Below are 25,445 nucleotides of genomic sequence, written 5' to 3' on the forward strand. Positions count from 1 at the left end.
CAGGTTTGATTCAGGCCCCACTCTGCCCTCTTGTCGCAGGCTGCCCAGGGACTGTGCACATCAGCTATGTGGAATGATCATGCACATGTTTAACCCTCTGGCGTCCAGGGTATAATTGGCCTTTTTTGACTACTTTTGATTTCACCTCTGCATTTCACCATTAAAAACTGTTTACCTTGCCTTGTTTGGTATCATTCTTTTCAGCACAACCTCACATCTCACTTTAGTTATTTTTTCATTTAGGAATACTGTATTAATGCAATTGATCTAAATTAAACATAACATCAGAGTAGAAAGAAGTTATATTTTTCACTGTAAAAACCACAAACTTTAACAAACATCTTTAACAAATTATTCTCATAACTTCAAATGCAAATTTTTTTTTTTTAATCATAACTGTGGTTTGATGTGACCTATCAACACAATTTAAAAACTGGTATCGTCAGATATGCGGCTGCAGAACCCACACGCAGGACTCTTTAAATAAAGCGTGCGTTTATTTACAGTGAGGTGAGGGACAAAGTGCACTATATTTTCTTCTGGTGACGGTGCCCCATGTCTCAGTTTCCTCTGTTCCCAAAACCCGTGCGTCAGCTCGATCCACCTGTTTCCGAGATCCTGCAGGAAACGCCACAAAAGCTGTTGTTAGAGGACTCCATGTAAGCCGACAATCACACACTTCTAAATCTACTGGGAAACTGACGGTTTCTCAGACGACGATCTTTTTCTTCTTCCAAAATGTGAAGATGAAAAGTCTTCCATCACGTTTCTTCTTCACTTTCTTTTTTCCCTATGATAAAGCGCCCTTTATGCGAGGAAGCCTTTTGGACGGTTACAAGACAGCAGCAATACATATATACAAACAATAAATTCAAAACAAGAGAAAGACCTGCTGGACAGGACAGGTTGCAAAGTACGTGGAAGTAGTGCAAAGGACTTGGTCCAACCATAGAGAAAAGAGTACCATAGTAACGTTAGCTAGCTGATGTGTTAGTACTTTTGCTGAGCTCAGTGAATGTTTATGCAGTTAATCAATTAGTTGTGTAGTTTTGATGGGTGACTTTGGATTTGTGGGAGAAACATTAATATAAAAAAGAAACTGTCAGTGTGAAAAAACACTATCAAACAAAACCCCTCCTTAAATGTGCAGTTACACATTTGGAATAAAAACGTATTCATTCCCATTCATCCTATTCATTTTCTTCCACTTATCTGATTCAGCGTGGGGGGAGCCTATCCCTGCTCTGTGGTACACCTTACACAAAAGGGCTACACAGAGAGACGCACAACCATTCACACTCACATTTACATCTACACTACAGGCAATGTAGAATCACCGGTTAGCCTAATAACACTGACTGCATGTCTTTGGACTGAGAACATGCAAACTCGCAGTGTGTGGTGATTATAGTTACAGGATTTCCATTTGCTGTACTGTTTTAAATATATGTGAATTTTTAAAAAGCAAGTTGTGTCATTTATAAACTTGTAAGAGTGCACAGAAGTGAAATTATGAATGTACTCTCACTTCTTGTTTTCAAGCTTCTAGCCAACCTTGTGATTTATGTTTGTGCCATCACTGTGGGCATCATGTCGTACTACATGGCTGATCGGAAACATCGGAAGGCCTTTCTGGAGGCGAGACAGTCGCTGGAGGTCAAACTCAACCTGGAGGAGCAGAGTCAACAACAGGTCAGAGGACAGACACTGCACTGTGTGCACAGGCAACTCGTATCTTTGACGATTCATTTTATTGCTGATCAACTAAACCTGAATATTTAAGATAGTCAAAGTTTTGGCTTTTATATCCACGATGATCGGGCAACTGTTAGTGTGCAGAATTATACAACTAAATGCAAAACAGAGATTTTCCCATTTCACCTATTTTCATCTAAGTGAGAGTAATAAAGAAATCTAAATTTACAAATAAAAAATGTCTTCTGCCTTATCATGGTCGCGGTGGGCTGGAACCAAGAGGCCGTGTGCAGCCTGGTGAGGTCGCCAGTCTGATCAGGGCTAACATAGACAAACGACCATTGCTACTCACACTGATACTTATGGGCAATTTAGAATCACCAGTTAGCCACTAATTGCATGTGTTTAGAATGTAAATAATACATTTACGATAAACTCTAAATTCTATGCTCAAAATCAGTAAAAAAAAGAACTTATTTAAATGTTGCTGCTTTCACTTTCACCATCTGTTCCTTGTGAAGCGTTATGAACATTCCAGCATTCCTATATGTTTGAATTGCTCCCAAAATGTGTGTCTGAGCACTTTTTCAATGCATGCGGGGAACTGCTGTGGTGATTTGGGCAGATAAAATAAAAATGTGTATCTCGCTTTTTAGTACACCCTTCTGTTTCACTGTTGTCCCTGTTTGAATGTGTGCAGGAGCTGCCCAAGTCCACAGTGAAACACAAGCACAGAGAACAACACTACCAAATATAAGTTATTGTCTGGCTTTATGAAACCAACAGGGCTTCATAGATATGTTTCCTCTGTTAGCAGCACTCACTTTGGAAAATATGTACACATTATTTGTATGTTGGCGTGTTTGTCTGAGCTGTGACCATATCAGCAGTCAGCTCCCCTTCTGCTGTTGCATCTGTGGCCACTAGGCAGTCTAAATTACTATTACTATTATTTATGGAACAGATGGTGTGTGTGTGTGTGTGTGTGTGTGTGTGTGTGTGTGTGTGTGTGTGTGTGTGTGTGTGAGAGTGTGAGAGAGTGAGAGAGTGAGATTGTGAGAGAGAGCAAGTAAGAAAGAGATGTCAAGTGTGAATGTGCTATGAGAAGAAATTGAGAGGAAAAGTAACCCAGCAGTGGTGATAAACATGTGAAAGAAACTCCCAGAATACTGATGGAAGAGCATGCGCTGGTGAAAGATGAGAGCTGCTGACCAATCAAGAGACATCTGACTGGTGATGGTTGCCGAGGCAACCAGCCTCCTGAGTCAGTGTCAGCTGTAATCACAGAGCCAACCTATTCAGCTGTTTGATCCTTCTTGGCCTCTCTGTTGAATTTTGATAACGATATTGAAAGCTGCTGATGCCCAGCCCGCCTCTCGGTCTGTGTGTACTTCTGTGAAGGTGCGTTTGAAATGTGTAAAAACAATAAGTGTGTGTGTGTGTGTGTGTGTGTGTGTGTGTAATGTATGCTTTTGTTTTGTTTGAGAAAAACACTTGTTGGATCTGCCAGTTATCCCTGTAAAGGGGATCTGGACTGGCAGGGTCAGTGATATTGTGCAACAGGGAATGTAGGAACTGGACTACTGAGCTGGTGATGAGAAGATTCGCCTGGCTCTGCTAAACTCTGGATGTCTACCCTACTTCCTCTGACTGGGTATCCTTGCAGCTCAAGTGCGATTCGTGAACCACACCGACTAACTGGAGCTCTTCTGTATAACCCGTGCACCTCATAAAATTGACCAGGTTACTCTTTAGTGGGTAGGAAAAAGGATCTGTTCATTTTAAGGCTGTGCACAACCTGCAAGAACTTTTTGAATGATGATGCTCATGCACAAGTTTTGACCTTTACTATTTCACAAAGAGTGAATAAACACAATTTATACTTTTGAATGAGGATATTTTATCTATACAATATAGTAGGACCAAAGCCAAAGCTTAGTCAAATAGTAATAATCACTTAATCAGATCACCTAAATTTTACCCTAATCTAACTAATCTACTTCATGCTATTGATCTCTGAGATTAATCTTAAGGACAATGAGAGAGGAGGCACATCCAGGACTGAGATGCACTCCACTCCATGCTGTGCCCAATAATGTCCAAATGGGGAAGCAGAGACTCGCTACAAAGTTTGATGAGCTTTGAGATGGCAATCCAACATCCTACAGAAACAAGTAGAGAAAAAGCCAAAAATTATCATTCCAATTCATAAGTCCAGAGTGGTTAAGTCCAGAGTGGTTAATCCTCTGGTGCTTCTCGCTGATATTTCCAACTGTGAACTCCAAAGTCTGTTCTTCTGATGCTGTTTGCCACTTCTTTATGGAAAATTAGAAGAAGAATCCCAAACCTTTTCAGCAGCACTTTATATGCTTTTGGTGATATACATCGCCTCCTCTCGCTCTCCCTCTACACTGCTAATATTTTCCATGCCTCACACCTGTTTTATACGTGCACATGTGCACTCATGCACACGCTCAACCTGTCCATGCTGTTGGCACATCTAGTACGTTAATGTAACTTGCTCCACTGTTCTTCCTCTTTTCATCTCAACACACATAAAAATTAGTACAAAGTTCAAGTATTACAACCGTTTCTATTTGAAAGTTCACATATAGATGTACCCTGTTATAGCATTCTGTACAGCACTCTTACAAACTGGATGTTAACTCCTGTGTTTCACTTTTGGATTTCCTTGACACACTGCAGCCTCACTGCCTAACAGTTTGGAGCTAGTCAACCTGTAAACACAGCAAGAGGGTTAGGGCGTTGGGGTTAGGGTGCCTTTGTCATGCTTTAAGAGACATTTAGACCTTTACTCATCTCCCTTATGTATTGCTCACTGTAGTTTCTTGTGTTCTTTTCTAGGAATTATTTTTACATTCTTAACATTGCTGCCATTTCCTAAAAGATTGAGAAAAGTGCAATAATGACCTAGTGAACAACTAGGGCCTTAGGTTCCTTGGTCAGATGAGAGCCTTCCAGCAATTTCTGGATCTGTGGCTTGAAGATGTGATTGGTTAAATTTAATTTTTTTAAAATTAATTTCTGATTCCTGCCTTTTATTTAATAATAATAATAATAATAATAATAATAATAATGGATTGCATTTATATAGCACTTTTCTAGGCACCCAAAGCGCTTTTTAAGCACACTTCTAGTATGTGTTACTATGACCCTGATGAAGGCAACAAGCCGAAACGCATTGGTCAGTCAATAAAGTTGTTCCTCTTCCCTTTAAGTGTTGCTGGAGTCTCTGCATTGCGATTTGTTTCATCCTGTCAACGCACCTTGGAAGCAGGTAAAGTTGTGCCAGAAAATCCTGCTGAGGATCTGTGGCTTGGCCTCATTCTCCATCCATCCATCCATCCATCCATTTTCATCCGCTTTGTCCGGGGCCGGGTCGCAGGGGCAGCAGCCTAAGCAAAGAGGCCCAGACCTCCCTCTCCCCAGCCACCTCCTCCAGCTTATCCGGGGGAATACCAAGGCGTTCCCAGGCCAGCCGAGAGATATAATCTCTCCAGCGTGTCCTGGGTCTGCCCTGGGGCCTCCTCCCGGTGGGACATGCCTGGAACACCTCACCCAGGAGGCGCCCAGGGGGCATCCTTGTCAGATGCCCGAACCACCTCAGCTGGCTCCTTTCGATGTGGAGCAGCAGCTGCTCTACTCTGAGCCCCTCCCGGATGGCCGAACTTTTCACCCTATCTCTAAGGGAGAGGCCAGCCACCCTTCGGAGGAAGCTCATTTCTGCCGCTTGTATCCGCGATCTCGTTCTTTCGGTCACTACCCACAGCTCGTGGCCATAGGTGAGGGTAGGGACGTAGATCGACCGGTAAATTGAGAGCTTCGCTTTTACACTCAGCTCCCTCTTCACCACGACGGACCGGTGCAGCGTCCCCATTACTGCAGCTGCAGCCCCAATCCGTCTGTCGATCTCCGGCTCCCTTCTCCCATCACTCGCGAACAAGACCCCGAGATACTTGAACTCCTCCACTTGGGGCAGGAACTCATCCCCGACCCGGAGTGGGCACTCCACCCTTTTCCGGCTGAGAACCATGGCCTCAGATTTGGAGGTGCTGATCCTCATTCCCGCTGCTTCACACTCGGCTGCGAACCGCTCCAGTGCGAGCTGGAGGCCCTTGCCCGATGAAGCCAACAGAACCACATCATCTGCAAAAATCAGAGATGAGATTCTGAGGCCACCAAAGCGAAAGCCCTCCGCCACTTGGCTGCGCCTAGAAATCCTGTCCATAAAAATTATGAACAGAACCGGAGACAAAGGGCAGCCCTGGCGGAGCCCATCACCCACCGGGAACGAGTCCGACTTATTGCCGGCAATGCGAACCAAGCTCTTGCAACGGTTGTATAGGGATCGAATGGCCCGTAGCAATGGGCCAGACACCCCATATTCCCGCAACACCTCCCACAGGACACCCCGAGGGACACGGTCGAATGCCTTCTCCAAGTCCACAAAACACATGTAGACTGGTTGGGCAAACTCCCATGCACCCTCAAGTATCCTGGAGAGGATAAAGAGCTGGTCCAGTGTTCCGCGACCAGGACGAAAACCGCATTGTTCCTCCTGTATCCGAGGTTCGACTAACGGACGAACTCTCCTTTCCAGCACCCTGGCATAGACTTTCCCAGGGAGGCTGAGGAGTGTGATCCCCCTGTAGTTGGAACACACCCTCCGGTCCCCTTTCTTGAAGATGGGGACCACCACCCCGGTCTGCCAGTCCACAGGTACTGCCCCTGATCTCCACGCAACATTGCAGAGGCGTGTCAACCAGGACAGCCCTACAACGTCCAGAGCCTTCAGGAACTCGGGGCGGACCTCATCAACACCAGGGGCTCTGCCACCAAGGAGTTGTTTAACTGCCTCAGTGACCTCGCCCCCGGAAATTGGCGGGTCATTCCCCTCATCCCCAGACTCTGCTTCCTCCTCGGAAGACGTGTCAGTGGGATTAAGGAGGTCCTCGAAGTATTCCTTCCACCGCCCGACAATTTTCTCAGTCGACGTCAGCAGCGCTCCGCCAGCACTATACACAGTGCAGGTAGAGCACCGCTTTCCCCTCCTGAGACGTCTGACGGTTTGCCAGAATCTCTTCGAGGCAGCCCGAAAGTCTTTTTCCATGGCCTCTCCGAACTCCTCCCACACCCGAGTTTTTGCTTCAGCCACTGCCCGAGCCGCATTCCGCTTGGCCTGTCGATACCTGTCGGCTGCCTCCGGAGTCCCACAGGCTAACCAAGCCCGATAGGACTCCTTCTTCAGCCTGGTGGCTCCCTTCACCTCTGGTGTCCACCATTTGGTTCGGGGATTACCACCACGGCAGGCACCAACCACCTTGCGGCCGCAGCTCAATGCAGCAGCTTCGGCAATGGAGACACTGAACATGGTCCATTCGGACTCAATGTCCCCAGTCTCCCTCGGAATGCTGTTGAAGCTCTGCCGGAGGTGTGCGTTGAAGATCTCGCGGACTGGGGCCTCTGCTAGACGTTCCCAGCACACCCTCACTACGCGTTTAGGTGCACCAGGTCTGTCCAGTATTTTCCCCCGCCACCTGATCCAACTCACCACCAGGTGGTGATCAGTTGACAGCTCAGCCCCTCTCTTTACCCGAGTGTCCAGAACATATGGTCGCAGGTCTGCTGATACGATTACAAAATCGATCATCGACCTACGGCCTAGAGCATCCTGGTGCCACGTGCACTTATGGACACTCTTATGTTCGAACAGGGTGTTCGTTATGGCCAAACTGTGATTAGCACAGAAGTCCAATAACAGAGCACCGCTCGGGTTCAGATCAGGGAGGCCGTTCCTCCCAATCACGCCCCTCCAGGTCTCGCTGTCGTTACCCACGTGAGCATTGAAGTCTCCCAGCAGGACAACAGTCTCCAGGTGGAGCACCCTCCAGCACCCCCCCCCCCCCCCCCCCCCCCGGGACTCTAAGAAGGCTGGGTACTCTGAACTGCCACTCGGCGCATAAGCGCAGATGACAGTCAGGACCCGTTCCCCGACCCTAAGGCGCAGGGAACAAACCCTCTCGTCCACCGGGAAAAACCCCAATGTACCGGCAGCAAGCCGAGGGGATATTAGGATACCCACCCCAGCCCGCCGCCTCTCACCAGGGGCAACTCCAGACTGAGACAGAGTCCAGCCCCTCTCCAGGAGACTTGTTCCTGATGGGTGATGGTCTCCGCCAGGGCTGCCTTTTGTCAACAATTCTGTTCATGATTTTTATTGACAGAATTTATAGACGTAGCCAAGTGGCGGAAGGCTTTCACTTGGATGGTCTCGGAATTTCATCTCTGCTTTTCGCGTTATGATGTGGTTCTGTTGGCTTCATCGGGTGGTGGCCTCCAGCTTGCCTTGGAACGGTTTGCAGCCGAGTGTGAAGCGATGGGAATGAAAGTTAGCACCTTCAAATCTGAGGCCATGGTCCTCAGCCAGAAAAGGGTGCAGTGCTCATTCCGGGTCAGGGATAAGTTCCTGCCCCAAGTGGAGGAGTTCAAGTATTTCGCGGCCTTGCTCACAAGTAACAGGAGAAAGGGAGCGGGAGATGGTGCTAATTGGTGCACCATCTCTCTAATGCTAATGCTCCAATGTGCATGGCAAAGTGTCCTTGTATTCAAGCCAAATAGAAAAGCAATAGGATAACCAGTGTCTTCTCTGTGAGGGACCTGATTATTACCAGTGTTGTTTTCTAATATGCTCTGTCTGCTTTTGCTTTTGTCCTCCACAGGAGCGTCTGCTCCTCTCCATTCTTCCAAAGCACATAGCTGATGAAATGCTTCAGGACATGAAGAAGGGGCCTAGTCAGAAAGAAATGCAACAGTTCAACACCATGTACATGTACAGGCATGAAAATGTCAGGTAATTTGGTACCTCTATAAACTTAAACCATCAAGGGTTCTGCATGTCTGTGAAGTATGAGTCTTGTGATTTTTGTCAAGGTTTGGGGATTTGGGTTTTATTTCCTTTGGTAATTCTAAATCCTTGTTAATATTTGGCTCAGGATTGCTGTATTCACTCAGTTGCCCACCACAACTGTATACTCTACAACAGGGGTCCCCAATCCCAGTCCTCGAGGGCCGGTGTCCCTGCAGGTTTTAGATGTGTCCTTGATCCAACACAGCTGATTTAAATGGATAAATTACCTTCTCAACATGTTCTCCAGAGGCCTGGTAATGAACTCATCGTGTGATTCAGGTGTGTTGACCCAGGGTGAGATCTAAAACCTGCAGGGACACCGGCCCTCGAGGACTGGGACTGGGGACCCCTGCTCTACAATTTCCACCAGTGTTTTTGGACTTTGTGTTACTTTTGATTTGCATTTGAGCTATCAGAGTGTTTTACAAACTGTCTTTTGTCCTGCTCTGGTTTTTGGCATTGTTCCCAGCTTCACTGTTTGTGACCACTGCATGTTTGAAGTTAAAGGTTTGGATTTTGTATATTTATTTTTTGTGTGAGTTGCATTTGGGTGCTTTCTCTCAGTTACAATTCTAAATTGGCTTTAAATGTAGCTTGTACTCTAAAGTGCTTTGAATAGTAAGACTAGAGTGAAGCTATAAAATATATTGATCAACATTAATGATGCCTTCACAGATGTGCACAGTACTCTTATCATGTGAACAATGCTGTTCAAAAATGAGTGTACATATTTCTTAAAAGAAAAGTTTTGCCTTTTCATGTTTGACATATTGTCTGTAAAAGAACAAACAAACAAACAAAACAGTATAAATATAAATCATTGCATTCTTTATTTACAAATTGCTTTTTGGAACATGGCTTGTATATATTTTAATATTAATGGATAAGAATATTGTGAAAAAGAGGCCACTAACTTAAAAATGAAAGCCGATGGTCCTATTAGATTTGCTTATACTAAGCTTCTTCTTGAATTTTTGAAAATGTGCATGAAGAATTTTTTAATGTAGCTGTTAAAGAATGATGTCAGTAATGTGTATTTTTTCTCTTTCAGTATTTTGTTTGCAGACATTGTGGGCTTCACCCAGCTGTCGTCTTCTTGCAGTGCTCAGGAGCTTGTCAAGCTGCTTAATGAGCTCTTTGCCCGCTTTGACAAACTAGCTGCTGTGAGTATCACAGTGTAAACTAACTAAAGTGATGTCACGGTTATTTGTTGTTATTTACATTTTTCCGATTTAGACTGAAATCTTTTATGGGATTCATCAAGATTACAAGAAATACTCATTTAGAATCCACCTCTAACCTTTATGTGATTTATGGGAGGTCATTTGAAATGATTGTCACATATCAATTTGTTGTAATGATGCTTCTTGGCAATAAATATTATACCATTGGAAAAAGCCTGTTCCTTTCCCCTCAAATGGTGCCACCTTTGCTAATGAAAAACCGCTGGTTCTGCTGTTGTTTTGATCTCTGGTACTCAGGTGCTGACAATCAGATACAACAATGGTCTGCTACAATGGTAAGGCATGCCACATTTGACTGATCTGGATAGGGCTTGTGCCAAGGGGCATCTTCAAGCTGGTGTTCTGTAAAACCAAGTTGCACCAATGTGCCTTAAATGCCCTTCACTGTCGGGCCTGTTTGCAGGTGTGTCGGCATCATGTAAACTGGAACCTGAACATGAGGAGGAATATTATGCTCTGTAATGAGTCCAGATGCAGTCTACTGATATGTTAATCTATTAACTTGTAGGGTAACAGCTTTAGTTAGAGGCGGTGTGATGGTGTGGGCCTCAGTTGGGCGGTGGGGGTGTGTGGCGGAGGTGTGGTTCTGTTGCTCAGCTGCAGGGGAGGGGTGGAGCAGTGTGTTCAGGGTGTGTTGTCAGGGGAGGAGTTATACATCTGACCTCATCATCCAATCATGGTTCCCCTGTAAAAGATGTTGCCAGGATCTGAGGTGGGAGGTGTGCTGTTTGTGGTACAGAAGCAGGGCAGCTGGAAAGGTGCACAGTGGAAACCCAGCCAATAAAGATGTGGAAAACTGCAATGCTGCTGTCGGGTCCATCATTGTCACAGCCGTGCCAAAACCAGAGTCGTGGCATGGCGGAACAATGACTGGCCCAACCAGTTAAGGCGTGGGCCCAGATGTTGGTGAGCTGCCAGCTTTGCAGTGGGAGCAGACAGCTGTGCAGGACCAGTCTGTGCACCAGACGAAAGTGTCGGAGAGTCTGGTCGCTCAAGGTGGTTCCTTGCTGACACTGCCGTCGCCCCCACCCTCTACCGAATGGGTGAAGGAGACAACCCCCACGCCTTCCTGGAGGTCTTTCGCGCCATGGCGGTGGCGTGCCTATGGCCAGAGGAGTGACCGCCTGTTCATGTACATCAGCAGGAAACTGTTGGAGTGGGAGGCCAGGTACAACACAGTAGAGAAGGAGTGCCTGGCCATCTGGTGGCCACCTGCCCTTTTACCCTATGTGCGTGTCATGCACCGCTACAGGAGGAGGTGCCAGGCTTTTTCGGCTGTGTATGGTTCTTTCACATGATACTGAGGCCCCTGTTTGTTAAAAGAATAAACTGTTTCATTTTCAATATGGATTGAAGTTTTTCATGGGCACAGTCCACGTATGTGGCGGCTCAATCCATAAATGGATTTTCTTTCCAAATGTGGAAAGACAACAGGCTTGTCAGTGGTAGAAATATGTATTGCCAAGAACAAAACACACATAAAGTTGTTTTACAACACAAATGTTCTGACTTTTTGTGGTAAGTTGATATATATCCATGTTTAGCAATGGTTGCTGTGGTTTCATGTCACTTTCTCAGTGGCTCAGTGTTGCTGTCAGTTTATTATTATGCATATGTATTTATGTTTAGATCACACGGGCCCTCCTCTCAGCCTTGCTGCACATGGCTGCCCCTCCTTGAGAAACTTTGATTGTTGCCGTTCTGTCTGTATAGTTATAGGGTCTTTATCTTACAATATAAAGCACCGTGAGGGGACTGTTGTTGTAATTTGCCGCTTAATAAATAAAATTGATTTGAATTGAATTGTAAGCAACAATAAAATTGCAGACAACACATTTGAAGCTAACGGTAGCTGATTCAGTAAAGGAGAAACTCACAGCAAGGAGTTTATTTCTACCTACGATTGCGCCTGCAACACAGGACCTAATCCCTGAAACCTCGTTCAGGGTAGGGATAACTGCACTATTCAGAGGTGGGACCAAGTCATTGTTTTGCAAGTCTCAAGTCTTTATCCTCAAGTCTCAAGTCAAGTCTCAAGTAATGTCAGGCAAGTCAGAGTCGAGTCTCAAGTCACTGGTGTAAAAGTCCGAGTCAAGTCACAAGTCTGAAACTTTGAATTTCAAGTCCTTTCGAGTCTTTAAAAAAAAAACGAAAAAATAATGTTGCAGTTATGCTAAATGTAAATATTAGACCATGTAATTTTTAAATCTGTGTTTTTCTCAACACATGACAAAATAGTGAACTTAGAAAATATACACAAATTGTGAAATTGCACCTCTTTAAAATGCAGCTCAATTAAACCTAGCTCCAAGAATAATTTTCACCGACAGTTCTGAGATAAGCTGCATGTTATTCTTGGATGCGGTTGTAGGACCGGCTTTAAAATCGCATGACAAAAATATCATACACATTAAAAAAAACTGTATCACCAACGTAGCCTGGAAAACATTTGCTAGTTAGATGAAGTCAGCTATCTCATCGTAGCATATTTATAATCATACGGTTCTTGGAGTGAGTGCATACACTCATGAAGTTTAGTAACTTCAGGTCACTGCAACAAGCCCAGGTACAGTTTACCGACGGATGGGTGCAGGACCTTGAAATGCACCGTGTAGAACGAAAGACCATCGTACGTATCATAAGTTTACCAGTCTCACAAATCGTCTCCATAAATACAGATTCGCTAACCGTTTATTAATAGGACCTTTGAGCTCAACGATAATTAATTAGTAGTGGAAATAATTTCTGGTAGCATCACAGAAATGTAGCAGTGACAATAATATTGTATGCTGTAATCGTACTGGTCAATTAGTGATACAAAAAACCGGTTTTATCCTGTGAATAAAAGTATATGTTTTTGTCAATGTACCATAATAACAGAAGCGAAACGCAATATTGTGTCAGGACAATTCACTATTTATGCACAATAAACAAAGGAGCGACAATTTCTGTTCAACGGCAGACTTGCTTGTAACCTATATCACCAATTATGTTATGAAAATGACGTATTAACTACAACAGCAGACTGACCTTCGTGTAAATGCTTGGAGCAGACTAACCTGTGAGCTGGAGTGTTCTGGGACGTTATATTTGGTCTTTGAATGGCTGCAATCCAGTCGCCTCTTTGTTACTTCGGAAACATGGCTCGAACAATTTCTCTTCAACGACGTAATCCGATAACAACCGATCTCTTTACCCGTCGGCTTCCCGTGGCTGTCATGTGACCGGCTATTGCAGTTAATAATACAACAGCTTCTTGACATTTTTGTGTTTCTTTTTATCGCTGTATAACTGATTTCAATTGAAAGCCTGCGTGCGCTAGTACCTCTTGCCACGAGTTCCCAGAATCCTTTGCGGTTCTACCCGTGAATGACGTCACATTTTCAATCTCTATATAATATGCATGTTAAATTTTATATTTGGGGTGAAATATCAAGTCTTTTCAAGTAAACCGGTTCAAGTCCAATTCAAGTCCCAAGTCATTGGTGTAAAAGTCCAAGTCAAGTCACAAGTCTTAGAACATTTTTTCAAGTCAAGTCTAAAGTCATAAAATTAATGACTCGAGTCTGACTCGAGTCCAAGTCATGTGACTCGAGTCCACACCTCTTGCTGACTCCTCCCAGAATCGAACAGGATTTTGTTTGTTAGGCTAATTCCACTGTGACACTGTGAAAACCATATTTAGAAAATAAATTTTGTTTAGTGAGATCTTTTGGCGTTTAACAGGATGTGGGTGCCCTATCTCCAGGCAAGATTTACTGTTCTGTATGCTGTTCATGACTTACAACCTAAACCAAACTCGTGCCAGAGTCCTGTATGTTATCTACAGGTTCTGCATGCTCATGTGCAAATATTTCTCTGTAGAGATCCTGTCTTAATTGGTATGAGGCTGCACCCCAGTTTGTCATCATCTAGGAAGTGCTACTGCATGGCTCCATACTGGCTGTGAACATGTACCCAGGTTGTGTATGAGCCCAAATGTCAAAGCTTGCATAAGGTTTCACCAGTCTGGAACTAATTTTATGGGTATCTGCGTGACAGTAGAGCTCTATCCTTCTAGGTTGCCTAGCTTAATATGTTAGCATTAATAATATGCCAATAATGTTCGCAGTCCCCTAAACACCATATAGTGTACTATCATAGATCAAAGTGCTTTTTTGCATTATTTCTTATTAAAATTAGTAACAGGAGTAGCTTAATGCCCAAGATTAAGCTTAGCCTATGAGGAAATGAAGTAAAAAGACAGCCTGTGTGCTCGCCTCCATCCAGTCTGTGCTAACTGCCATCCATTGCATGTATGTGTTTCTAGCAGTTTAACCCATTGCTGTTGTTAGACCTGCTAAGAAGACAGCTGGACAGCGAGCTCGTGATTTATGTCCGATCTTGATCCACTGTCTGACTAAAACAGACCTGCCTTTCAGAAATACCACCAGCTAAGGATCAAGATCCTGGGAGACTGCTACTACTGTATCTGTGGGCTGCCGGACTACAGGGACGACCACGCCGCCTGCTCTATCATGATGGGCCTGGCCATGGTGGAGGCCATTTCGTGAGTATGAATGAGCACGCGTGAGGAGGGGTGGCCTGGGATAACTGCCTGATTCTAAGCTTTTCCAAAGATCAGACAGTTTCATCTACGTTATTATGGGATGTAGTGGGTTAGTCATTCTGTCCACAGTGTGGGATTGATCACACTGATGGACTCTTATTGACTTTTTGTGGATTGTAGCTGTGATGTAACAATGAGAGGTCATTAAACACAAATTGATTGTGATCCATCATGTTGGTCAGGCTCCAGAACATTGCTGTGCACGGATGGATGGCGTTTAGTGGCACGCCAGAGACGCTGTTTCCTGTATTGCTGGAATGTTTTTCTTCTTTTGTGGTAATCAGGCTTTGAGACAGCTTGATTATTACTCCAAAAAATGCTACCTGTGCTTTGTTTTTAACGCTGCTGCTTTCTGAACTGACCACAGGTATGTCCGAGAGAAAACCCAGACAGATGTGGACATGCGTGTTGGAGTGCACAGTGGTACGGTCCTGGGAGGAGTGCTGGGCCAGAAACGTTGGCAGTATGATGTTTGGTCCACAGATGTCACAGTGGCCAATAAAATGGAGGCTGGAGGGATCCCAGGGTGAGAACATCAGCTTCACACTACAGCGTAGTTGCATTGATCAATACTGATTGGACTGTGTTTCTCACATGGTGCCATTTTCCTTATTTCTCCTTCGATGTGAGTGTTTTCATGTGTCGGCTCATGTAAATAACATGCACAAAGTAGATGTGCTGCGTTTTAGTTTTTAGGTCACTGGAGATGTGAATAAAGTTCTTACTCTGAACCAAACATTTATATCATGTTTTTGTCTGTATCAGCTACTTGGTGTGTTTCAGAGAAGAGTCGCTGGACTATTCCCAGCCAGAAACAAATGATGCTGACGCTGCATGAATTGGCTAAGAGATCTGAAACTGAACCTGAAACTAAAGACACTCACTGTTACCTAATTAAACCACTTTTGCCTTTAAAACTGACAGAACGATTCAACACGGTGCTGCTAACATTCCTCAGAGACTTTGGTCCTTAGCTTACATGTTGTGTTGACGCGACCTGCTGCCTCGCTGTAAGCTTTCTGGTCATGTTTTCACCCAGAGCACTGATGCTCACTGGATATTTCCTCTGTTCTGGCCTCCCTCTGTAAACACTCGGGAGAAGTGATTCCAGTAGATCAGTCAGTCTGACACCAACAACTTTAAAGTCACTTAAATCGTCTTTTTTCTGATTCTTGCTTTGAACTTCATCACGTCGTCTCCACCATGTCTACATGTCTAAATTGAGTTGCTACCATGTGATCGATTAATGGTCTGATTCTTCTGGCTCTCTGCACCTTAATTGGATATTTCTCTGTTTTTTGTATCACCAGCTTCACAGCAGCTTGGTGCTCTCTTGTGGTTATTTTGGTTGAAACTGAATGTCAGTGATATGTTTTTTCATACTGTTTTTTTTAACATTTATAATTGGAAGTTATATTATTATATTCATACGTTTAAAAAAGCTGTCATGATTTCCTCCCAATAACCGGATAAGAAGACGAATCTGTTGCTGTGAACCTCACCATCAAATGTTTTACTTTAAACTGCTTTAATTCTTTGTGGGTTTTGTGTTATTATCACAAGTTTAGGCTTTAAATGTTGTGCATATATTTACATTCAGTGTGTATTGATATTTTAGATTGGGGAAATAAATGCATAACCCAAAATACTCATACACAAAGCGTCACTTTGCACAGCACTTAATGTGGAAGTACAGTTGGTAGAACAATGGCCCGTGTAATCTGCGCCACCTTGTATGTGTGTACAGCCGTGTGCACATCTCACAAAGCACCATGGAGTGTCTTCATGGTGAGTTTGATGTGGAGCCGGGGAATGGCGGTGACCGCTGTGACTACCTGAGGGAGAGAGGCATAGACACCTACCTGGTGGTTGTTCCAAAAGCACCTGTGGGAAAGAATGGCATTAACAGCGTCGTAAGTAAAACGCTCCATACTGCTCTGCAAGTATTTCTATAGTCAGCGTTTACATGTTGTGAATGTGTTGCTGTATGTCGAACATCCACAATGCATGATACAAACAAAAGTCCTTCAGTTCTTCATAATAAACTCAGCACTTGCTGTTTGCTTGTTTCACATTAGAAACTGTCCGTAACCTCGTCCAATGGAAATTCCCCTCTGCTGATCAACACCACAGACTGTAATGGCAGTGTTCACACAGCCTGCACCACACCAGAGGAACCAGAGGAGCTGGACACAAGGGTAACCAAAGAGATGGTGTTTTCTCTAGGGCTGGGTTTTGATTATCGATTCATTGATTAAAATCGATTCTGGCTTGGATAACATGATATTGATTCATTAAAATCCTGAATCAATTTTTAATATGAATTTATTTTGCCCGAAACACCAGAATCTCAGGTTAAACCTCACAAAATTTCAACAACCACCAAACAGCTGAAACAGTAAATGAGAGCAGGAACACGGATTCTGCACAAAGACGTAAACACAAAGCGCGAAGCCGCCGACGCATCAGGATTAGTGAGATGTGACTTTCTCACCCGACGACACGGACGCGGACACGCCGCCGGGGCTGAAAGCCGACAGCTCGCTGATTTTGAAGCGTCGGCGGGCGCTTTGTGTTTACGTCCTTTTGGCGCTGATTCAGAAGCTGCAGGTTTGATCTCTCTCCAAACAACATTGACTGAACCAGCAGACAAAGAAGATCCAAACTAGCTTCACATAAACATCGTCACGAATTTCCTCCGACTTTTGTTGTTTTGCTTCCACCAGGATAAACACTTCATGTAGAGCTCTCTCTCGCTCTCTCTACATCGATAATCAAAACCCACCCTTACTGACTACCCACCAGTCTACGCTGTCGCCCGCTGTTTGTTTTTGTTTTTTTACTTCCGACACGAGAGCCTCATTTCTGCTGTTCATTACTGAACAAACGTAAACAAATTATGCAAAATTGCAAAACGCTCAGCTGTGTCTCCAATCAAACCGCTGTAACTTTGCTCTGCTTCACTTTGTTTTTGATCTACTGCACAATATTTTTAAGGTCATCTGCTATAAAAACCCAGACCAGGAAAACCGCCTTCATGTTTTTCTGTTTTATGCTCAGTTACTTTGACACAAAGGCCTCTGCTGTGACGCTCACACCTCTGATAGTCTGGTGTCAGCTTCCTTTTTATCGATCTAAAAATATAGATATGTACTGATAAGTGATCAGAATTATAATATTATAATGAATAATAAATATTGTAAATAAATTATAATATTTATATTTATAATATTTCTCAGGCAAAATTTCTCCGATTCAAATCGAATCGATTCTAGAAATCAGTGATACCCAGCCCTGGTTTTCACACATTAACAGGTGCCTGAAAGTCCTTCATCACACAGTGCTGCTTTTTTTCCTGTCCTTGTCTGTTCTGATTGTGCCACACTTTGGCATTCTCATTCCCATTTTGCATTAGCGTGGCTGTAGCTCATCGGAAGATGACCTGAAGGTCGTCACTTACCCGAGCAAAGACCACAACATCACCATATCACCAGCTGGCACGGGAAGGTGCACCGTTGTTCTAAACACACACAAAAATTACTACACTCCTCAGTGACAACAGTACCTATAGACCAAACAGCCACTTCATAATCACATGGGACAACATAGAAGAGCCACCTCCACGGGACAAGACTCTGTCTGCATCTAAAGGTCAAAGGTCACCCTTTTGACGATGTCAGTGCTCACATTTTGGACAGAGAAGACAGATGGTTTAAAAGAGAAGTGAAAGAACACCGGCACTCGGGGCCTGGAGTTGCCCACCCCTGCTCTAGATCCTCCAGAATTAACCTCATTTTTTCCAGCATGCTTTGCTTATCTATTTAGTTAGTCTATACTTGTGAACTGGATAAAGAGCAGACTCCCATTTTATGAGGAGGCAAGAAATCCTAAACTGTACTCTAACCTTTGGATTGCAGGTGGTGAACCCATCGTTTCCTAATCCCCGAAGGAGGCTGAGGCTGCGGGACCTGGCTGAACGGGTGATTGATGCTCAGGAGAATGAACAGGAGCTCAACAAACTCCTTAATGAAGCTCTGCTGGAGAGAGAAACGGTTCAAGCGTAAGTGAATAGCCTCACATCACTGTGACGGTGCCGATCAGCGATACTGGTTTCTTGTTTCTTGGGGTGGCTGTAGCTCAGGAGGTAGAGCTGGTCACCTACTGATCGGAAGTAGGTGACCTGTGGGTCGATCCCTGGCTCCTCCAGTCTACATGTCAAGTATCCTTGGGCAAGATACTAACCCCAAGTTGCTCTCCAATGCAATGTGTGTGAATGTAGTTAGAAAGCAATCCGGTCGTTCAGTCTGACGTCACTAGCCGTGTCTGGGCCCAAGCTCCGCTGCAGGTCCATATATCAAACATCACTGTGGCATTACTGAGAGTTGAAAAACTGTCTAAAGTCTTTCATCTTTAATAAAATGATCAGCGTTCTGCTCTACCAGGTGTAACAATTGAGTTTAACATCCAGGCATCCATGAAAACGGAATTTATGACATTTAACGGAGTTAGAAGTTAGCAGGGAGTTAGCTCGCTAGCTTCTATCTAAATACAATATAGCATGTCCTGACTGCGGGGTTTTGGAAACAAATTAAAACGTACAGCTCTGTTATCACTTCCAGCATAAATGAAGACAGAAAACTAAACAGCAGTGACGTTTGTAGGGTTACTGAAGTTTGGCTAGCTGGTATATAATGATGTGCTACGTGACCGCTAGCGACACAGCTATGTTAGCATAATATAAACAAGCTAACTTTTTTTCCACTTGCTAAAAGTTAACGTGAGTGTTCTCGGTGGTCAGGAACAAATGTAATCGCATGGCAGGATGCTGTAAAAGGACCAAACTTCAGCCAGGAGAACAATACGAGGTTAGTCATTCATATACTGCTGCATGGGCTGGGCTGTAGCTACATCCTAAGGTTTTAAAAACTGAGCTTAAATAAATGATTAGCGGTAATAAAGGGAGGTCAACAGTGATCACTGACTGTTTTAGGAGCTTTTTGAGATCAAATAGAAGAAAATACATAACATTAAACATGTTAACAACACAAAAGCCATATTAAACGCAGACTACTTTAGGCCCGGAAGTAGGATTCATCACGTCATCACTTAACAACCGGATGAGTTGCCTTTTTTGCCATGATGCCAGGTCTCTCTTGAAAATTAGATTTTTAATCTCAATGAGATTTTTTACCTGGATAAATAAAGGACTAATAATAAGTACAGAGAAAGTGCTTGTGAGAATGGGTGTGAATGTGGCATGTTGAGTACTTCGGCAGAGTAGAGAAGCGCTATAGAAGAATCAGTCCATTTACCATTTGTTATGCTGCTGGTGCTTCAGTGGGTTATCACTGAGTGAGGGGTTGACAGGTTGACTGTTGGTACTTTTAAATGTCTCCACACCGACAATACCATTTACAGCTTTTTGCTGTTTTCATAAATATTACACATGACATCTTTGTCACTTATCTTCCACTCTTTGTGGAAGATAAAAGGTTATGGTTAGGCTGTGGTGGTCAGTCACCAACACAGTGAATCCTGGGTTCAGTCTACTTCAGGCCATAGTTTTTTGGTGGCATTTTTTTCCTTCCTCATTACTTTTTTCTCATTAGTTTTGCATTTCGCAAGGTCAGTGTCAGTATTGGTGGCATGAGGCGATACCTGCACCCTATAGAGGTTGCACAGGTAGTCCAACTCACCCAGATGACACATCAATACATCCCATTGCCAGAACGTTTGTGGAATCTCCAGCCACGTAGGACATTCCAAGATAACGGCAGTTACTCTTGGACAGGGCGGCAGAAAATGATTAACCCATCAGCAGGACCGATGTCTGAGATACCTGAAGTCCTGACATTCCCTTCTGGGCTGTCACTGCAACGGATCACGGTTGATCGGTAATCCGAACCGATCCCACTCCACGGTTCGGCAGCACGTGATCTGAAGATTCAAAAAAGAAGAAAAAAAAGTATGTGTATGGTGGCGTGCTGGGTCTGTCAAGCGATACTTATGGCCAGCGCTAGCGGTCCAAGTGGAGGAGCAGAGGCATTTAAGCAGCCCTTTGCTGCCCAACCCGACCGGGCTAACGCTATTACAGAAGCTACTGGGGTGTTTAGCTGCAGACGGGAGGCCGTATTCTGTTGTGCAAAACAAGGTTTAAACTATGATGAACGTGCTTGAGCCACGCTATGATATCTCGTTGCGCGTCCACTTCAGTGACAAGATCGTTCCAAGCATGTATGAGCAGGAGATTTTTACATTTATGGCTGAACTGATCCAGGCATCTTCTGTTGCCCAACTACAAATGACAGCTCAAAGCCCTGTACTGCCCTATATTGCACCTTAATTTGTTTTTATATAACTGTGTGGAGTGAATCTTGAGTTGAATGTTTTTAATAGGCAAAAAATACTTAAATAAGTAAATGTTAAAATTTTGTCCTTTTTTCTGTTTGTGCTGATCCGAAAATCGATTTGATCCGTGACTTAAAACCGTGATCCGATTCAAACCGTGAGACTTTTGATCCGTTGCACCACTAGTCGCTGCCTGGCACTGTGGAGCCAGAGTGACATCTGCCATAGGCTATCCCAACTGTCTTAGAGCGAGAGGCAGGGTACACCCTGGAGGGGTTGCCAGTCTATCGCAGGGCTAACACACAGAGACAAGCAACCATTCATACTCACACCTATGGGCAAATTAGAGCTACCAATAAAACCCAAGCCCAATAACTGCATGTCTGTGGGAGAACCCACGCAAACATGACGAGAACATGCAAACTCCACACAGAAAGACAGCAACCTGATGGTGGACTTGAACTCAGGACCTTCTTGCTGTGAGGCAACAGTGCTAACCACTGTGCCACTTAAGTTATTCTGATTCTGATTAATTACTAAAGCTTAGCTTTGACATCTAGCAATAGCCACAAATATGAAACAACAAGCTAGTTTTATAACACACAGGTAGCAGTATTGCAACAACGCTCTAAAAGTAAATAAAAGTGTACTATAGTGTAATAGATATTCGTGAAAACCAGGAAAACCCATCATCCTGGACTACAGTAACGGCTGCATCAGTACAAAGTTAAGTAAGCTGTTATGATCTTGACAGGAAAGAAAACAAGCATGCCTGGTGTGGGGTCATTGGCTATTATAAGGGGGTTGAGGAACACCATGTCCTTGAAGTTGTTGTCTGGTTTGGACAGATGTTGTAGTGGAGCTTCCATGATTGGTCACATCAGAGAGTGTTTCCCACTGTGAGATACCAAGTGAGCTTTGAAAGGGAACCATCAGTTGAGTTTCAGTTAAATTCCATTATGTGTTTTTGAAGTGGTATATTTAATAATCTTTAACCTTCCAATCTTGTATCCACATGTGGGAAAAGTGGAGCCAGTGATCAAACCAAATCTCTGATTGAAGTTCAAGTAGGCAGCAGAGATTTCCTTTTCTTGCTCGTGGTATAATATGTTATAGTGTTTGTTTGCAAATTGGCAAACTCCAACTCTTACTCTAAACAAACGCACCTGTCTTAAAATACCATAAATAAGACGTAATCAGTCCATGTTGTCATTGGTGTTGTTTGGTTACTGGCGTGACCCTGGTTCTCTGAAAATCAAGCGCGGTATCTCACTAAGGCAACCACATTCTGGCGTGACCAATCATGGAAGCTCCACCTCCACCGCGCCTGCCCAGGTCAGACCATTCACTTCAATCGCTTCACTTCCATAAAATGTTAATAATGTTACAAACAGTGTGCTGCATTCACTGTCACTAAGCTTGTTGTTCCTCAGTCTGAAGGGGAAACACACCAACAAGCTGTCCCTCAGGTTTGTGGATCCAGAGCTGGAAACACGTTTCTCTGTGGAGAAGGAGAAACAGAGCGGGGCTGCCTTCTGCTGCTCCTGTGTGGTTCTGCTCTTTACTGCAGTGATGGAGGCGCTCATAGACCCCTGGTGAGTTCACAGGTCTGTTTTACTCATTCACATTTTGGGCAGGATGGTTTATATCACCTACTCTCCTAAGAACAAAAGAAAATGAAAGCAAAAGTAAGCCTACACACTTTGGCAGTGTAAACTGGAAGTCATAACTGTAATAATAATAACTCACTAATTACTCTCCACTACGTTCACGTGTTCTGGAACAGGCTGATTGCAAACTACATCACCTTTGCAGTGGGGGAGGTCTTACTGCTCATCCTGACCATTTGTTCTCTGGCTGCCATCTTCCCCAGAGTGAGTTATAACACATTCTTAGACTTCATTTACAATGTGATTAGGAGGATTTTCTTTTCTTTTACAACCTTGTTCAGATACAGAATCGATTAAACACACGCTGAATTTGTTTCGTTAAATTTTTACAAGCAAGTGGTGGGATCGTTTGGATATATGTAACCTCTCAGCGACTTATGGGTAGGGATGGGTACCGGTGTCCGGTGCCATGATGGCACCGGTTCTGACATAAACGGTAGTAACCAGACCGAAAAGCAGCGCACATTTCGGTGCTTTATTTCGGTGCTTTTTTTTCCTGAGCTGTGATACACTTCTAGCCAATCATTTTACGTTTCCGAGGATAGTAGGCGGGGCCAGGTACGTGCGTTCTTTTAGAGCAGAGCTACAGATTAAAAATGCCCAAGGCGAAGCGGTCAAAGTCTGGCTGTACTTCACAGCAAAAGATGCAAACTCAGCAGCAACAAGTGCTTTAAGCTGATACTGTGATACTGTCAAAGGAGGTAACACCTCGAATCTGATGAAACACCTGGCGATGCATAGCGGGTTTTTTTTAAAGCCCAGCAATGCGCCGTATGATAGCTTGCTGCGAGACCTCACACCGAGCACATCTACTGTGCGTGGGTTGCCTGTTATCTGACCCGGAGTTAGCAACATCCCCCAAAAACCCCGAAGAGGAGAGTCCTGGCCCCTAGCCCTGCCAGTGTAGCAGAAATGATGAGGATGATGATGCAGCAGCAGCCGTTCTTCTCTGCGTGAGTAGCTTCATGTTGTTCGTGTGTAATTTACGTTGAGTAGGCTAACCACGTTATTACATTAATGCATGTAAGGTGAACTAGCAAACACCGTCGTAGTTACATGCGGCTGTCTTCTTGTTTGATGGCAGGTACTCCCTTCACCCTGGCTAAAAAGGCTAAAATGACCAAAGAAAAAGTGGAAAATAGTTAAACATGAGAGGTTTAGGACAAAGTTTGTTTTCTCCATTGATTAAGCACTGCTTCCAGCCAAGAGTGATACCATATATGCCCCATAGCTGCAGGAAAGGCTAACATTGTTATCTTTTTACAAAAGACAGCTGAACATGAGAGGTTTAGGACAAAGTTTGTTTTCTCCATTGATTAAGCACTGCTTCCAGCCAAGAGTGATACCATATATGCCCCATAGCTGCAGAAAAGGCTAACATTGTTATCTTTTTACAAAAAACCAGCTGAACATGAGAGGTTTTTGGACCAATTTTGTGTTCTCCATTCTTTAAGCACCGGTTTGAGCACCGTTTAAGCACCGGCACCGTTTCAAAAGTACCGGTTTGGCACCGGTATCGGATAAAACCTAAACGATACCCATCCCTACTTATGGGTCATTGCCTTCTTCTCTCACTGTGCTCACAGTCAATCCTCTGGAAAGCACCAGTGGCATTTTCTCTCACACAGAGTTGTCCACATATTGTCACAGTATTGGGGCTATGCTAATGTTGGAAATCATGTTAACAAAGTGTTACTACTGATTTTTAATTGCTAACACGGTATGGAAAATGTATCAGTTATTTGTCTTCATAAAGTTGTAACTAATGTGTTGTTTAGTTTCCCTTTAGCTCGGTTACGTTTAGGTCCTAAAAGTACTTTGTTAGGTTTAGGAAAAGATTATCACTTGAGTTAAAATCCAAGTTTCCCATTGTCCAAAGATATTGGATGATAAGCTAATTGGTGACTCTAATTGGCCATTGATGTGAGACAGAAACAAGTTTCCACTAAATGTGGTCCCAAATGTGCAAATCATGCATCGGATCTTCAAATGTTTTAAACTCCGACCTACAATTCTAAAAGTTTGTTTTGGAGGTTTTGGGCTTTTCCCATATAGACAGTGTCTCATCTGCTGCAGTCTTTACTGTACCCTCCCCTCACACAGCCCAGTTTTTCACACACAAAAACACCTACTAGACAAATAAGTTGAGGAGAAACAACGTTCTCTGCAAATGTGGTGACATTACACAGATTTAAAACATTTTCCTCCCGTATCGTTCATTTCACGAGTCAGTATAACTGCTACTCTCAAACACCTCTATGATTGTATCACTTACATGCGTCTCCTGTAGAGTCACAAATAGAGAAATGGGTAGAGAGAGATTATACTGAGAGTTCAGAGGAGCTGAAACAATAGATATGAAATGACTAAAATAAGGACCAACCTTGAAAATTATTCCTTTTTTTTGCTTTTTAAATTTAGATGATAGTGGGTGCAGTGATGTTACGTTATATACAAAGATTATGTTTGTTTATTGATATCAAAAAGCTAATTAACAACCAGTTAATATGCAGCTAACAACAGAAAAAGGAAAAATGTTTACAAAACTGTCTTAATTCAATTTTGACATGTAATTCAGGTAAGTAAGTTTAATACTTAAGACCAGGGTTAAAGTTTAAGTCTGAGCCACATGTGCCTGCCATGTACTGGATAAATATGTGATCTTCTGAAGTCATGGAAAAAAGCCGTGTGTTTATCATAGAGTACTTTTTCAGGCAGTACTTTTGATCCTCCCTCTTCATGGAAATTTAGATGTATTGATATTTTGCAGTCGGGTGAATATTGACAGCTGATGTCACGGCCTCCGCTCAGCTCAGGGCTGCAGCACACACTGATTACACGGACCGAGAACTGCAAGGTCACTGTAAACACTGCATGTAGCTCTGCAGGACTTATCAGTGCTACATCCAATATAACAACGTCCTAGGCCTGCAGTGTCCGTTTAAAGAGGC

At 43.8% G+C, this 25,445-nt stretch overlaps 1 protein-coding gene across 5 annotated transcripts in view; it reads left to right on the forward strand.

Annotated features, from left to right (window-relative positions):
- The window catches only part of adcy3a (adenylate cyclase 3a), a 62,190-nt gene that overhangs the window by 15,982 nt on the left and 20,763 nt on the right, over positions 1-25,445 (forward strand). For all 5 annotated transcript variants that reach the window (XM_086310263.1, XM_086310261.1, XM_086310265.1 and 2 more), the window contains exons 3-12: positions 1,543-1,692; positions 8,436-8,566; positions 9,675-9,786; positions 14,289-14,416; positions 14,844-15,002; positions 16,224-16,389; positions 16,555-16,674; positions 18,394-18,536; positions 22,258-22,419; positions 22,611-22,698. In XM_086310263.1, the coding sequence (XP_086166389.1) occupies positions 1,543-1,692; positions 8,436-8,566; positions 9,675-9,786; positions 14,289-14,416; positions 14,844-15,002; positions 16,224-16,389; positions 16,555-16,674; positions 18,394-18,536; positions 22,258-22,419; positions 22,611-22,698 (1,359 nt within the window). The remainder of the gene's footprint in view (positions 1-1,542; positions 1,693-8,435; positions 8,567-9,674; positions 9,787-14,288; positions 14,417-14,843; positions 15,003-16,223; positions 16,390-16,554; positions 16,675-18,393; positions 18,537-22,257; positions 22,420-22,610; positions 22,699-25,445) is intronic.

This window comes from Aulonocara sp. 'chitande type north' Nkhata Bay, linkage group LG11, assembly GCF_057382095.1.
Source record: "Aulonocara sp. 'chitande type north' Nkhata Bay isolate Kocher_YH1m ecotype deep benthic linkage group LG11, A_spYH_male_GT1.1, whole genome shotgun sequence".
Classification (NCBI taxonomy): Eukaryota; Metazoa; Chordata; class Actinopteri; order Cichliformes; family Cichlidae; genus Aulonocara; species Aulonocara sp. 'chitande type north' Nkhata Bay.